The 17186-nt window shown below is 46.4% G+C and overlaps 1 protein-coding gene across 1 annotated transcript in view; it reads left to right on the forward strand.

Moving 5' to 3' along the window:
- The window catches only part of ASTN2 (astrotactin 2), a 605773-nt gene that overhangs the window by 550384 nt on the left and 38203 nt on the right, over positions 1–17186 (forward strand). Inside the window, 1 exon segment of the mRNA XM_035112940.2 lies at positions 13234–13375. Coding sequence (XP_034968831.2) covers positions 13234–13375 — 142 coding nt within the window.

Raw genomic sequence — 17186 nt, forward strand, 5'->3', positions numbered from 1 at the left:
GGCTGGATCTGGCCCAATCATCTTCTTAATCCAGCCCGTGGATGGTCCAAGAATCAGCGTGTTTTTACATGAGTAGAATGTGTGCTTTTATTTAAAATGCATCTCTGGGTTATTTGTGGAACATAGGAATTTGTTCTTTTTTTCAAAATATTGTCTGCCCCCCCCCCAAGCTCTGAGGGACAGCGGACCGGCCCCCTGCTGAAAAAGTTTGCTGACCCCTGGTTTGGATTAAAGGCTTTTAAAGTAACCAGATAAGGAATTTATTTTTGTGTAGTCATTGCCTATAAATAAACTGCTTCTACCCAGTCCTTCCACTCCATCATACCCCAGTAGATTCCATAATTTAGCTGCCAGTCTGGATGGTCTCTGACAAGAGTGATTAAAGTATTATCTTTGAAGACTTTCAGATTTCAAAGGAATATAATTTGGAAATGAGGGCACCCTAGCCTAGTCCAAACCTCTTTTGAAGATACAGTATATATTCTCTCTTTCTAAGAACTCCAGTCACATGGACTGTATTCATACCAACCAACTCTCCCATTTTGAATATTTCATCCCGGATTATCAAAAGCTGCCCTGGCTTCTGTCTCCAATTCCAGCTCTCCCACCTTGGCTCCTTCCACAGCCACTGCCTCAATGACCTCCTCCGTGGCCTCTTCTGCTGCCGCCATCATACTTCCCGAAGCCCACACGCCCTGAAGTATGGTGGGGGTGGAGAGTGCAATGGGAGCCATGGCAGAGCTGCCAGAAGTATATTGTGGCGAAAAGCGAGTGGCCAGTCGTGGGTAGTTGTGGGTGCGCCAACAAACGGGTGGGTGGAAGCAGGCAGGTGGCAATGGCAGGCTGGTGCTGGTGTGTGTGTGTGTGGGAGTAGAGTTCCGATTTGTCCTCCTGAGAGGGTATGCCATATTTACTGCACAGTCTATAAGCCCTATTTAGCAGGAAATGTTCTTTTAAAATACTTTCAAATTTAACAGAAGAAAAAACAGAGAAAGAGACAAAAAAGTTGAAAGAGAAAACAGTGTCCGCTCATATTAATGGTACAGTAACCACCAGTACTATTGCAGATATTAATGTTGCACAGTTTGAAGTGTCTGGATGCATAAAAACTGACTCCTTCTGAAATGAAATATTGTCCAGACCCATTAGATTGTTTAGAACTTTACTTGCAGAACTTCCTTCAAAACGGAACAGAAACATCAAATGATACATCCAAACAGTTCCATAAGACATGTGACAGCCCAAGGGACAGGCTCAGAACCTTGCAAAAAATGAAATAATTCCAACAGACCTAGAAGCAGAGGTCTGTTTCTTCCCACAGCCTGCATTCCAGCCTGAGGCTGTGTGCTCCAGAAGAGCTTCATTTACATCCTTACTGAGAACAAAGACCAAAGGCAACTTCCTTTCAAAATGGTGATTTGCAATGTGATACCTTTGTTACATGTTCAAAGCTAAACATTCAGTATTGGAGCAGAGGACATTCAACAGTTAATTATCAACTCAGTTAAAACTCAGAGTCCCATAGAATGCTGCAGTGGAATTTCCCCGTGTTGAACTTTTTTTGTAATATGCATTTTGCCATTTTCCATTTCAGTGTCAATTAAACAATTATACTTAACAAGTAAGGTAAAGGTAAAGGGACCCCTGACTATTAGGTTGTAGATGTAGATGACTCTGGGGTTGCAGCGCTCATCTCGCTTTACTGGCTTTACTCGCTTCTGGGTCATGTGGCCAGCATGACTAAGCCACTTCTGGCGAACCAGAACAGCGCACGGAAACGCTGTTTACCTTCCCGCTGTAGCGGTACCTATTTATTTGTGCTTTCAAACTGCTAGGTTGGCAGGAGCAGGGACTGAGCAACGGGAGCTCACCCCATCGCGGGGATTCGAACTGCCGACCCCTAGGCTCTGTGGTTTAACACACAGCGCAACCCGCGTCCCCTTACTTAACAAGTACATCCATCTTAAACATGTAATTTGATATACACGATCCAGGTGCCCAAATAGGTGTCTACGTAAGACTGACATATATAGGGGAAATTTTCAAATGTAGAAACGGCTGTAAAGGTCCTCAGACCATTTCATAATGTATGCTGGCTGTTTATCCTTCCGGGCTCAAAGTACAAGTCTCTTAGCAACAGGGATGGGGGAGAAATCTGATTCAGTTTGCCTATAAAAGTGAATCTCGCAAATTCACACTTTCTACAACAATATGAGTACTGAAACACACCCATCCTTGGAAATTCGGTTACTCAAATTGTGCAGTGCAGTTCTTGAACCAATCCATGCTTACAGAAGTGCATGTTTTAAGTAAAAGTGTTTATAACGATGAATGTGCTTGTGAAAATATTCTGAAATGAATCATATTCAGCAACATTGCTTTCAAAAATGTGAACATCAGTCAAAATGGTAATCAAACCGCGATTACTAGGAGAGATTCTCGTTAAAATGCCGAAGAATTTTCATGAGACTATTTTGAAAATTTGAAAAATCATTGCATGGATGTGCAAGCATGGGAAACTAAATGTAAAATGAGAATCTTGGGGAACCTTCTTAACAACCTGGCAGGAAAGATAACTTGATTGTGAAGTTTTTGTTTTTCTTTGTTTTTTTAAGTCTGTCCCTGTTGGAGGGATACTTGTTAATTTTTTGTTGGTGTCACTTGTTAAGAGTTTTCAGGGCTCAGCTTCTTCACCACAAAATCCCACACCAGATTTCAGGAAGTGGGATGAGAGTAAAATTTGTGGGACCAAAACTCACTGCTGTCGTCTGAAGAGGAGCCCTAGTGGCTGCTTTCCCCATCTGCAAAGTTCAGGTGGGGGGAGGGGTTGCCATGTGTGTGTTTGTCCCACTTTCCTGTCCCCAAGTGTTGATAGACTGGTCTGGGGGATAGGAGTTCTGTGATTCCCAACCCCACCCCGCCACTACACAGAGGGAACAATTTGATAGGACGCAGGCACACCCTCCTTTATTTCTCATCAAAAAAGAATTCAGAGGGCCCTAACTATGTTGTTGATTGACTTCAGGATGCTCACTTGGAAATATAATTTTGCCCTAGATCTGGATTTGGTGTGCACTTGGTACCTACCGTGTTTCCCCTATTTTTAGACGTAGTCATAATATAAGCCATAGCAGGATTTTAAGCGTTTAGGAAATATAAGCCATACCCCGAAAATAAGCCATACTCCGCGGAGCGAGACCGCTGAGTGCCCCAGCCAGCCAGTGGGACCCAGCACGCTGGCAAGAGGAGGAGAAGCAGAGAAAGAAGTCACAGCGAAGAGGGATGTCTGGCAAGCGGCGTGGGCTGCCGCCGAACAGGGCCACCGAGGGGGAGGCAAGGGTGTGCGCGGATCCTCCGGGGCCCCCGCAGGCAGAGCTCAGTGCCGGACCTTGCGCTGGACTCCTGAGGGGGGGAAGGAGAGGGGGCGCGAGAGTCACACTGCTTTTTGGCGGATGCCGCTGCGCGAAGCAGCTTTCCGCGTCTCGGGATGGAGTTGCGGGCGAAGAGGCGAACAATGTGAGGCTCGAGGTAGGCAAGACGGAGGGGTTAGGAGAACAAAAAGGCTGGGCAGCAGGCGGCTGCATGCACCGTGGCCTCGAGCGCAGGCTGGGGAAGAGGAGGCGAAGGAGGCGCGCTCAGTGGGGGTTGAGGCATGGTGGAGTGCCCCGAGCCTCTGGGAGCCGGCAGGAGGAGGAGGAGGCTTGCCGGGTCGTCACCCAGCAGCGTGCGTGGAGCGCCCCGAGCCTCTGGGATTGTTGTTGTTGCTGCTGGCTGCCGGAGGCTCGGGGTGCTCTGCGCGCGCTGCTGGGTGACGACCCGGCAAGCCTCCTCCTCCTCCTGCCGGCTCCCAGAGGCTCGGAGCACTCCACCATGCCTCAGCCCCCACCGCACTGAGCGCGCCTCCTTCGCCTCCTCTTCCCCAGCCTGCGCTTGAGGCTGTGACGCCAGGGACGAGCGTGCACTCCTCTCGCTGCTGCTGCTGTCCGGGAGAGTGACGAAGCTGAGCGAGATTCCCCCCCCCAGTCCCGTTCCCGGTCCCGGTCCCATGGGGAGGCCTGACATCACCGGGGCCGGAATATGCCCCCCGCTGCCTCTGGCTTCAGCCCCTGCACGCCTTCTCCCGGGGAGCCTCGGCGCGGCGCTTTGCAGGCGGCCCCGGCGGGAAGCCTGCAGCTACGGCGGCGAAGGCGCCTTGTGTGGAGACCCGACCTACCGGGCCATTTGCACGCGCCGCAGACGGGAGCGCATCAATTCCCGCAGGTTGCGTGTGCTCGCCCTGCCTGCTCTCTCCGCAGCCCAGAACCGGCGGCTGCTGCAGTGCAGAACGCTTCGAGAGCCCAGCAGCGCCGCGGAGCAGAGAGCCTGCGAGGAGGGAGAAGTAGCAGTAAGAGAAGGAGGAGGAGGACTCCTCTGTGCTGCTTGGCGGTGGCACATTAGCAGCACGGTCATGGACACCCCGGGATAGGGGCCCTTCCTGACAGGGTGGCTGCGGCCCCTCAGCGCAAGCTGAGACCCAGTGTCGACGGGGTGCCCCCTCCCCAGCCCAGCCTGCTCCATCTGAACGCGGGGAGGGAGGGAAGGCATGGGCGTATGTGTATGTGTGTGTGTGTGTGCGCACACACACGGTCCAGCCCGCCACAAGTTGTAATACTGTATTTTACAAGTACTGTAATAAAAACAGTAATAATTTTTTTTAAAAAAAAGACATCCCCTGAAAATAAGACACTGTGTGTTTTTTTGAGGAAAAAAAGTTATAAGACGGTGTCTTAAAAAGGGGGAAACACGGTATGTTCAGTGCCCCAATGTGAACTCTTACTTTCCTTTTTAGGTAAAATTTAACATTTGGAGCATGCAGCATGTTAGAAATGTGTGGGGTTAGGCGCTTCTACCAAACAGTTGGGACATTTGTTCATTGGTTCCTGCACTCCATTAATGAAGCAGACTCTTTCTTTCTTACAAAGGGATCTGAAAGGAAAACTACGCCTCCTGGCCTAAATCACACCTCAGCCAGGCCTCCAAATACATGTTTTGTTTAAGCATATGTTGAAACAATCAGTTACTGCTGAACACAGGTAGAGTCATAGCTTCCTTGTTGGTTGGTATGGCTGTGTATATACGTGTGTGTATATACAATGTAAAACTATAAACTGCATGGGTTAGGTGTGAATTAGAATCTTATTAAATGTGCTTTCTCATTTCTGTGTAACTCAAAGCAGGGATTAAACAGTAGGAAAAACTCACCAGAAAAATTTCCAAGGTAAAAAGCTTTTTGCAACTTTGCATTGTGTATTTGAGAGGGTGAAGCATTTTTCCCATTTCCCTCTCCATTTAAATATCTTCCCCATTTCTTTAAATAAATCAATATAGGGTGCTCTGTGGGTGGGGGCCAGTCAGGAATGAGAAGACAGGAAACTGGAATTTAATAGGCAAAGAAAGGAACAAAATGAAGGGGGGCAAAGTTTCTACAAACCCATTCCCCCTCCCCAGCTTTCAGACCACCATGCATAAGGCACAGAGAGGAGAAATTTCCCTGTGTCTGTGGCATTCAGGAAGGCATCCCTAGAGCTCTCAACATTACTAGATGAGGCCCTGCTTTTCTCATCTCTTTGAAGGCCAGTTTTATGGAAAAAACAGAAATCTCTTTTTACTCCAAGGCAGGCAAAGTGACAAGGTTGGATAAAGCAGTGAAAGTGAGGAGCAAAATGCAGCCTGTGTAGGTCACAGAAGGCCAGGAGTTGAAGGAGAAGGGCTGGGAGGCACGTGAGCCTGCTCTCCTACTCCTCTGTTAGGCAACACTTAAGCAGTATTGCTCAAATGACCACAAGAAGAAGGAGCAGTTGAATGGTCTGAGTGTCAAACAAGGATTGGAAATACCCAGGTTCAAATCATATATATATATATATATATATATATATATATATATATATATAATGTAAAAATCGTGAAAGTGCGGGATCCACTTTTCTCCATAACCGCTTGACCGATCGTCCTGAAATTTTGACGCAATGATCCAGGCCACTCCCTGAGCGTTGTTTGAAAAAAAATCCCTCAAATCTCACACCTCCGCAGGTACAAACCTCTTTTTCAACAAAGTAAAACAGCGCCCTCAAGTGGATTTCCTCCCACAGTACACCCCCTCCCTTCCTGTGAAATCTACACCACACCCACAAACCCCACCTCCACCACAAGATCCACCACTCACATACATCCACCCAGCAGAGGTGTTGAAGACCAAACCAACTGAAAATAGGCCTTTTCCAGCAACAAGGCCCAACATTGCCAAGTGGAGGTAGGGGCCTGCCTGGGGGGGATAGGGGGCCGAATAGGGGGCAGGGATACGTAATGGGTCAGAACAGGGTGGGGGGAGACAGGGATGAAACCTGCCCTCTCCACATTACCTTGCCTCGACTCAGGGGGACTCTGAGGCTCAGGGGGCTCTGAAGGGGGGCTGTTACCCTCCATTTCACAGACTAACGCACAGCAGTGAAGGCGGTGAAGGTCCTGTGTGAGTGTCTGGAGGCGGTTGGAGGATGGATGGCGGCTAACAGATTGAGATTGAATCCTGACAAGACAGAGGTACTGTTTGTGGGGGACAGGAGGCAGGCGGGTGTGGGGGACTCCCTGGTCCTGAATGGGGTAACTGTGCCCCTGAAGGACCAGGTGCGCAGCCTGGGAGTCATTTTGGACTCACAGCTGTCCGTGGAGGCAGGTCAATTCTGTGTCCAGGGCAGCTGTTTATCAGCTCCATCTGGTACGCAGGCTGGGTCCCCACCTGCCCACGGACTGTCTCGCCAGAGTGGTGCATTCTCTAGTTATCTCTCAATTGGACTACTGCAATGCGCTCTACGTGGGGCTACCTTTGAAGGTGACCCGGAAACTACAACTAACCCAGAATGCAGCAGCTAGACTGGTGATTGGGAGCAGCCGCCGAGACCACATAACACCGGTCCTGAAAGACCTACATTGGCTCCCAGTACGTTTCCGAGCACAATTCAAAGTGTTGGTGTTGACCTTTAAAGCCCTAAACGGCCTCGGTCCAGTATACCTGAAGGAGCGTCTCCACCCCCATCATTCTGCCCAGACACTGAGATCCAGCGCCGAGGGTCTTCTGGCGGTTCCCTCACTACGAGAAGCCAAGTTACAGGAAACCAGGCAGAGGGCCTTCTCGGTAGTGGCACCCACCCTGTGGAATGCCCTCCCACCAGAGGTCAAAGAGAACAACAATTACCAGACCTTTAGAAGGCATCTCAAGGCAGCCCTGTTTATGGAAGCTTTTAATGTTTGATTTCTATATTTTAATGTTTTGTTAGAAGCCGCCCAGAGTGGCTGGGGGAACCCGGCCAGATGGGCGGGGTATAAATAATAAATTATTATTATTATTATTATTATTATTATTATTATTATTATTATTATTGTCTTTCAGAGTCTTTTCAGCTTTATCTAAAATTATTTGATAATCTAAAAATCTTTCATTTAATCTCCACCTTAAATAATGGACTTCTTTCACCACTTCGCTCCGATAATACTGGATTATGATCCAAAAGTGTATCTCTTGGTTGTATCTCTACCCTTTTTGTTCTTAATGATAATTCCTTGGATTGGCAGAATTGATTCTCCAGGCAGAATCATTGGATTTTTTTTCGGGGGGGGGGGGAGTGTACTCTCTATCCAATGGATGTTTAAATCTCCATATATCAATCAAAGTTATCTACCATTTTAAAGAATGTTCTGGGTAGTCTCCCCCTCATTTGAATTAGTTTTTCTTATTTATTCTACCCATTCCAAGGGAGACTACCCCATTCATATCGCTCATTAAGATTATCTTCTGGTCCATAAATTCAAACATCTTCCAGTATTTCATAAAATTCCGATTTTCTCTCGTTTGGTGTATATATTCCAATTAAACCATATTTTCTCCTTGTGATGTTATCTGTATTCCAATCATTCTTCCTTGTTCACCTTTAAAAAGTTGCTTCGGGTCGTATTTGGGTCATATAAATCACAACCCTTCTTTTTTTATCTGATGTTATAAATTCTACTCCCAATCTTTTGTTTATCAATACTCTTTTGTGTCATTTCGAAACGTGTTTCTTGCAAGCAAATCACATGTAAATTTTGTTTTAACGACACATGTTCTAGCTTATTCCTCATTTATTTATTTATTGTTTAGTCCATTTACATTCTAGGTTTAATTTTTTTAAATCTTTTGATATTTCAAGGGTTGTCACATTGAAGAGGGAACAATATTGTTTTTTCCTGCTCTGGAGGGTAGGATTCAAACCAGAGGCTTCAAATGACAAGAATGGAAATTCCGCTTAAACATCGGAGGGGGGGTGTTCTGACTGTATGAGCTGTTTGACAGTGGAACAGTCTCCTTCAGGAGGTTGTGGACTCTCCTTCCTTGGAGGTTTTTGAGCAGAGGTTGGATGGCCATCTGTCATGGCTGCTTTAGCTGAGGTTCCAGCATTGCAGGGTTTTGGACTAGATGACTCTTGGGTTCCTTTCAACTCTATGAATCTGCTAGCTGACCCGGCCACGCGTTGCTGTGGTTCTTTCCTGTGATATGAAGCTACCTACTGCGACCCTAAGGTTTTGGTCCTGGTCAGTGACCACCAGTTCATTCCCACAAATGTGTATGTAGTTTGGCTAAAATTGGCAGGAAGTGGGGAAGAGCCATGCCTGGAGCTCATTGAGGAGAGGTGGGGCAAAATGTAATAATTTAACAATAGCAGAGTCTGAATTTCCTCTTTGCAGCTTATTGTAGAATCATAGAAGTGTAGAGTTGGAAAAGACCCAAAGGGTCATCTAGTCCAACCCCCTGCAGTAATTCCTGCATTGGAAGGGATGGCCCTTTGCATACCTTTTTTTGTTGGCTACAAAAACACCATACATTTAAAGCACATGACTTTCCCCAAAGACTCCTGGGAACTGCAGTTTGTTTAGAATGCTGGGAACTGTAGCTTTGTGAAGGGGTAAGCCACAGTTCCAAAGATTATTTTTTAGTGGGAGGGGATGTGTTTTAAATGTATGGTGTGTACGCAGCCTTTGTGTGCACGTTCTATAAATTCACAACGGGCCTCTTATTGCAGACTTGTCATCCAGAGCTGCAGCCTGGGAACTGGATTTTTGTAAGGTTCAAGGCAAGGTGGGCTAGCCTGAGCAAGCCCCCAACCCCAGAATCCCCCCCTCTCCAGTCTTAACACCTTGAGGTGGAAAACTGGGAGAAGGGAGGGGTTCAATGAACACACACCACATGTGACATATTTTTATGGATCTCCTAAGGCCAGGTGTTTCCTGAGCAAAGAAAGAACCAAACTGGGCAGGAGGAAAATGGAAACAATTCTTACTCACCTTCCTTTCCACTGCCTCCCTCCTTTGCACCTTTCAAAGGACTGTCATTTGGAGGAGGGAGAGGGGGCTGGAGTCCTAAGGGCCCCTCCTTCCACTCTCCCAGTCCCCACCATTTATGCCTCTTGACAATTCTGCTGTGTTTTCCTTTCCTTGAAGGAGAGGGAATTGAGAGCCTCCCCACCCCCACCCCCAATGCAGGTATGTGCCTGTTCTCCATTACAGCTCCATTGGGGCTGAAATATGATCCTGCCTGTGTCAGACCTACCAATATATTTATTTATCCATATAGGCTTTTCTCCCTAAGTTCATTATGTCCAGAGGTTTTCAACCTTTTGAGTCCACCGCTCCCTTGACCATCTATATTCTTTCTGTGGCACCCCTGTGGGGGTCAGGACCCCAGTTATGTCACCTCTTGCTTGCAGAGCTGGCAGCCTCTCACCATTTTCTCGGACACTCTCCCTTGTGGAGTGTTCTCCCAACCTCCTCTCCTCAGGAGTCCTCTGGGCAGCTGCCCTGATCAGGGGGGCAGCCCTGATCTCTGAGCTGCCCCCTCCCACCCCAAAGAGAGGTGCCTCCTCACACTGCCCCACAAGGGCCTGGGGAGAGAGTGCCCCAGCCTTAGTGTCCCAACGGAGACTGGCTGAAGGTGAGGCCTGCACCTTACCTTGGGAGGCAGCAGTAGTATCAGTGGGCGCTGCCAGATCTGCATGGTGGAAAGGCTTCCCTTCAGCACTGGGCACTCAGCTTCCAGGTGGGTCTTGCACACAGCAAGCACAAAAAAGGTCAGCACAGTGCCTGCCTGCCTGCCTGGCTGGCCTCCCACTTGTCTGTCCATTCCTAACAGCAAGGGCTGGTGGACTGGCTTGCTTATGCCAGCTACCTCAGCTCATGGCAACCAGTGCCCCCTGGCCAGACCCAGAGGCACCATTCACCTGCAGAGCTTGTAGCCAGGGCTGCTGCAACAAACAGCTATGCATGCCTTTGGGAGGCAGAAATGCAAGAAGGCATCAGAGGCAGGAGGGAAGGGAAGAGGGTCAGAGGACAGTGTTGCCCGCAGCACCCCTGACCATGGGTCACTGCTTGAAAACCACTGTTTTAGGCAAAGGATGGCTTGCTTTTACTGTTGTTATAGTAATAGTAGTAGTAGTAGTAGTAGTCACCGTCATGTTAATCTCACTGCTGCTTCTAAATTTCAAAATGAAGCAAAAAGCTAAATAAAATAGTGTTGGGGGAAAATAAGAAGAGGGCATTTCCCCCTAACCTCCCTACTTCATTGGCAGGACTTAAGCTATGTATACACTCCTATCTGCTGGATTAACTCCCACCACTAGTTCTTGAATTGGTGTACACACAAAGTTAGCAACAATCAACAAACTGTCTATCCTGCTGTTTCTCACGAAAAAACTGTGTTTTCATACCCTCTGACATTTCTTTGACGAAAATAGGGACATCCCGTTGCAGAATGATAAGTTTACTATTTATATCCCACACATCTTACTGGGTTGCCCCAAAAGCTGCCCAAAGTGGCTGGGGCAACCCAGTAAGATGTGTGGGATATAAATACTGTAGTAAAATTATCATTCTGCAATGGGACGTCCCTATTTTTGTCAAAGAAATGTCAGAGGGTATGCAACCTATCCTACACTTGGGCCAAGATCAGTATTTAGGGCCAAGATCAGCTCTTGACATACTTGGGCATCTGCCAGGACACCAGAGGTGCTGATACCTGCCCTCTGCCACCTGTGCCTAGCAGCAACAAGTAAAATTAAATTTACCAGAATGCCCTGAAGCCATGCCATCCATCGTGGCAGTTATCAACAGGTAATTTCCATGGCTAAGGTCCCACTAGGAAAATCTTTGCCAAGAGCCCACTCAAAACGAGCCGGTATCAATTTTCTAGACCATGGATGGAAAACCCATGACCCTCCAGATGTTGTCAGGACTCCACCTCCCATAAGCCTCAGTCGGCAAGGCCAGGGTTGATAGGAGTTGGAGTCCAGCAACATCTAGAGGACCACAGGCTCCCACCACCCAGTTCTAGAGAAATAAAGGCAACACATGCAACAATAGTGTGCAGCCTCAGTGCCCCTTCCTATTCACCAGGCATCACTTCAGGCCAATCACTTCTGCCACTCCCAAATTTTGGTCTAGACTTGCTTCTAGAAACTGCTGGAGCAAACAGTGGTGTGATGGAAACAGCATAGGAATGGTTCCATTTGGGGACTTGCAAGAGGCATTAAGATGACTAACTTTGCCTTTTGGTTTCTTTAGGGAAATAATAAATGTTCTGTTTCTCCTCTGGCAGGAGAAATTTGTTACCCACATGTGCCTTTTAATGAAAATAATGTTTGCGTGTCCATGTTTTGTTTTGTTATTGCCACTGTCACCACCTGTATAATCAGCTCCTGGCTTTATGGATTGCTGGTTTGTCACACCAATAGGCTGGTTTGTGTGCTTTATACCAAATACTTTGGCATTTCTTATGCACTTTTGGGTCTTTAATCAGGTTGAAAAGAAAGTAAAGAAAGGAGGGTAGGCACAAGAGCCATTCTGCTGTTCGCTGCCAGAGCCAAAGCCTGACTCACAATAGATGTTCAGAGCTAAGGAATGAGTTTCTTATTACTCCAGGATGCCCAAAATGCTGACTGTTCTCTCCCTCAACATGCAATCCTACTGTGCCACTAACATGTCCAGCTCTGAAAGCTGCCAATTTATATATGAAGCTGAAAGAACACAGGGTGTGATCCAGAAGTACTGCATACACAAAAGTTGGCTTGACAGTTGCTTTATATAAAATCCACTTTTCCACACTTCTTTATGCAAACATGTTCCCCCTCAACTGCTTTTTAAATTATCTCAGGGGCAAGCTGAACCTTACTGATCTTCCATATCACATCTCCACTGAGTCTTCATTCCAATTTATTTTACAGGAAGCACATAACATTGAAAGGAGCACTCTGCTTGCACTGTATTCCACTGTTGTTCCCAAAAGTGGCTTTTACATTCTGTTAAAGCTGCTGTGGGTTAAACCACAGAGCCTAGGGCTTGCCGATCAGAAGGTCGGCAGTTCGAATCCCCGTGACGGGGTGAGCTCCCGTTGCTCGGTCCCTGCTCCTGCCAACCTAGCGGTTCGAAAGTATGTCAAAGTGCAAGTAGATAAATAGGTACCGCTCCAAGCGGGAAGGTAAACGACGTTTCCGTGTGCTGCTCTGGTTTGCCAGAAGCAGCTTAGTCATGCTGGCCACATGACCCGGAAGCTGTACGCCGGCTCCTTCGGCTGGTAAAGCGAGATGAGCGCTGCAACCCCAGAGTCGTCCGCGACTGGACTTAATGGTCAGGGGTCCCTTTACCTCTAAAGATAGAATATAATGCAGGACTTACCAGTTAAGGGAAAGTCATGAAAATGGAATGAACTATCATGTGAATCAGCATTGGTGGGCTACAGTACTCTATGGTTTCTGGCAGGAAGTCTTTCCCAGCCTTGTCTGAGCAACTTAAGACATTATGTGTGCAAAGTACACACACTACCACTCAGCTACTACCCTTTCACACAGCTTTTGCAGAATACTCTTTTAAAGCCATCTAAGCCAATAACCAGCACCTGCCCGCTCATGCAAGTCATTTCCATAAATTCCAATCTGCAATGTATGGGAAAGTCCCTTGTATTGTCACTCCTGAATATGCTGCTCATGGGTTCAGTTGAGTGACCTAAGGTTCCAGAGTTACAGGAGATGGGGGAGGAAAGCAAACCCAACAACAACAACAACAACAACAACAACAACAACAAACAACTCCTCACGACTTCCTCCACCACATGCATATGTTTCTCTGTCAAGTAAATAAATGAATGTTTCTCAGGTGTTTCTTTTCTTTGGCCTGCAGGAGAGTCCTTGAGCTTTGCTGATGATTTGCTCTCTGGTCTTGGAGCTGCCTGTGTGGCTGCTGGAAGGAGCCATGGAGATATCCCTGACACAAACCTCTACTCCGTCATTTTCAAGTGTCTGGAGCCTGATGGATTGTACAAGTAAGGAAGGAGATGTGGTGGAGTCGTGGGGCGTGGGGAAAAGATCACCCAGTGTCTTGTGCACTCACATTACCTCTGGCATTTCAAAGTCTGTATGGATTGGAGACTGCCCAAGCCAACCTCAGTCTGTCCTCAGCCAGTCACCATCTGTCTGTTTCTTATTGACAACTAGTTCAAGGGGTTGTTCCTCCTCCTTGTCCCAGCTTTGTAGAAGGGAGAAAGATGTGAACAAAAGCAAAATTAATTGCCTCTACCTCTAATGGGCTCTGGCTCTGCCTGCCATTACTCTGGCTCCACCTACTGTTGGCCTCCCTGCCTTCCACCTTACAAGTCCCAATGGGCACCAGCAACCACTTTCTCTATGGCAGTAGCAACAAAGAGCTGAATGCAAGCAACTGTCCTATTGTTTGCTTTTTAAATTGGAAATGTATATACTACTTTCCCCCTCAAAATAAACTGAAAAGTGGTTTACAATAAAATAGACTTAACACTAAAACTATCAATACAATTTTTCCCTTAAATTCTTAATCCAATCACAGTCAAGTCAGCTCCTTGGTACTCCAGACTGTGAAACGACCAATGGTGGAAGAAAGCTTGCAATGATTGCAACTGAACATGTACAGAAAGCCAATATAGGACTTAGTATATGACAATGATGGCGGCAAAGAAAGCTTACTTTTCTGCCATCACTGCATCTGCAGAATGCCAGACATCACAAATCTTTTCTGTAGCGAAGAGCCATTGAGTTAGGAGTTACATACAAGGCTGGCCCAAGACATTTTGGCAACTGAGGAGAACCACAAATTGGCACTCTCCTCTCCCTGCCAGGGAAGAAGGAATGAGTGAAAATCTAAATCAGGAAAATGGGAGGGGGAGATTGAGATCTACCTCAGGATCTGCTGTCTTATGGATCCTGCCACCTGAGGCAGTTGCCACACCTTGCCTCATGGGTGGGTCAGCCCTGGTTAGATAATAAATAGAGACCTCAAAGAGCCAAGGTGACCAGTTTGCACTGCATTATGCAAATAAAAATCATTCATATCCTTTCTATATTTAATGCCACAGATTGGGTAGATTCAAAGATGGATATAGGCAGCTAACACCACCCGATGGTGTTGATTTCTATACTTTTTAAATGTATCCTCTAAGCAGCTTGCTTATGTTATGGCATGGAAATAGCCCTGGTCATAGATGATTTACACCAGTAAATGAATGTGGGGTATATGAATCTGTTGTTTCGAATGGAGCTCTTAGTGACCTTTAATACCATTGACTGTGGCATCCTTCTGGGCTGTCTTGTTAGTTTGGATCAGGGAAGCACCAGTTTTTGTTGGCTGTGGTCTTTCCTGAGAGAATGGACCCAGTATGTGGTGCTGTGGGACTTCTGTTCCACCTCAACTCACTCCTCTCCTTCAACCAAAATTGCTAAAATGCACCTGCCAAGTTTGCAGCTTGCAAGCTGAGCATGGATTTCAGCTCAGTAGTGCCTTAGGTGCTAAGGTCAAAAGTTTGTTAGTTTGGACAACCCTCTTATTAAAATGGGTTACCTCCCCTGTTGGAGTCTGTGTGTCTTCGAATGCCAGTTGCTTCGAAACTCAAGTGGGAAAAATGCTGTGGTGCTCAGGTCCTATTTTCAGGCTCCCAAGAAGCATCTGTTTGGCCACTGTGAGAACAGGATGCTGTACTAGATGGGCCACTGGTCTGATCCAGCTGGGCACTTCTGATGTTTGGAAGACAAGTCCAGGAATCTAGGTGCCCAGAGATATGGCCCCCTGCATTAGCCTTCTGCTGTGGCTATCATTGCTTTGCATGCCAAGCATTTTTCTTACAACTTGCCTGGTAAAATATTTGGGGCTGGGGAGTGATGGAAGAGAACAGTGCTTTAATTTGCCTGAGATTTAAGACATGAAATACGGAATGAAACATTAGACTGGAAAGATGTTTGGAAGGGGTGGGGGAGAACCCTGGAAAACAATGGGAGAATATCAGAGCAGCCTCGGATAATTAAAACCCATTGTTGGAATGAATAATTCTCCCCCCTGCTTGGAACCGCAAAGGCAATTAAACCTGTGAACTGGCAAATCTACCACCATTGGCAAACTTTTCAGGCTTTGTTAATACTTTCCTTCTGCACCTCTAGCCAACTCCACAACCATTGGCTCCCACCAGCACCACTCTCAGTCCTCCCCCACAAACTCTATTACATATGTTGACATGATCTTTTAAAAGGAAATGGCTTTATTACACTTTGGTTTACGAGGCACGGCAGCTCTAACGCGTGCTTGCCATTTAATAATTTTTAATGTTTCCTTTTTTTAAAAGGCGTGTGTGTGTGTGTGTGTGTGTAAAACACAGCACAAACTGGCAGTGATTTGGTTCTAGTAAATTGTTCAGTCGCTATCAGTTGCTGCATACCCTCCAACATTTCTCCGATGAAAATAGGGACATCCTATTCCATAATGATAATTTTACTATTTATACCCCACATATCTTACTGAGTTGCCCCTGTCACTCTGGGCAGCTTCCAACATATATAAAAACATAATTAAATTTGTTGTTTGTTGTTGTTTAGTCGTTTAGTCGTGTCCGACTCTTCGTGACCCCACGGACCATAGCACGCCAGGCACTCCTGTCTTGCACTGCCTCCCACAGTTTGGTCAAACTCATGTTCGTAGCTTCGAGAACACTGTCCAACCATCTTGTCCTCTGTCACCCCCTTCTCCTAGTGCCCTCAATCTTTCCCAACATCAGGGTCTTTTCCAAGGATTCTTCTCTTCTCATGAGGTGGCCAAAGTATTGGAGCCTCAGCTTCACGATCTGTCCTTCCAGGGAGTTTTGTTTAATGCTTAATTAAATATTAAGCATTAAACAAAACCTTCCCTATATAGGATTTCCATCGGACACCTCAGGAGTCAAATAACTCCATACCTTCCAACATTTCTCCAATGAAAATAGGGACAGCCCAAGGATCTTCCTCTTTCCACCTCTGTGCATATAAAGCTCTAGCTGCTGCTGTTGGGTACATAAATAAATAGTCAGATTTTTTGAACTTCCGTCCCCATTATTCCTAGCAAAAAGGATCCTTTTCAATTCATTATATATCATTTTCACAGGATCACCACATTGTTGAGCTTCTTCATCAACACAGAGTGTGCGCAGCCAATGAAGTGTAAAAATAAAAAGCTGTCCACAAAATCTTTTCTTAGTTTTATTTCCGCCAAACGCTGCAAGCCATCACTCCTCCTCACCAGCAGCTTACAATACATTTGATCAAATTAAATACAGTGTCAATTAACCAATTATTCTATCACATCCCTTCCCGCACCCGGTGCAGAAAATAACTCCGCTTTTAATTAGGCAAAAAGTTGAGAGACCACAGGTGTGCAGCTAAGTAGGTCAAACCGCAAACATGCACCTCTGAAACCAAGCTGGTTCCTGAGTAGCAGTACTGACCACTTTCAGATAAAGAAAGACCAACACACATGTGATAAAATGACTATTCCTCCTGTTGGCATTTCCAGCACATATTTGGAAATTTATTAATACATATTTGCTAGCTTATATGGTGTTAAGTACCTTTGCATCATTTTCATATAATTTGCTCTCAAGGTATAACATGCAGTAAATCCCAAGTCTCTCCCATGCAATGTATCATAGCTGACTTCACCATCTCATCCTTTATTTCCCATTCTAACAGCAGTCTGTACAATTTCAGTGTTGTTGTTGTTGTTGTTTAGTCATGTCTGACTCTTCGTGACCCCATGGACCAGAGCATGCCAGGCACTCCTGTCTTCCACTGCCTCCCGCAGTT

This window comes from Zootoca vivipara, chromosome Z, assembly GCF_963506605.1.
Source record: "Zootoca vivipara chromosome Z, rZooViv1.1, whole genome shotgun sequence".
Classification (NCBI taxonomy): domain Eukaryota; kingdom Metazoa; phylum Chordata; class Lepidosauria; order Squamata; family Lacertidae; genus Zootoca; species Zootoca vivipara.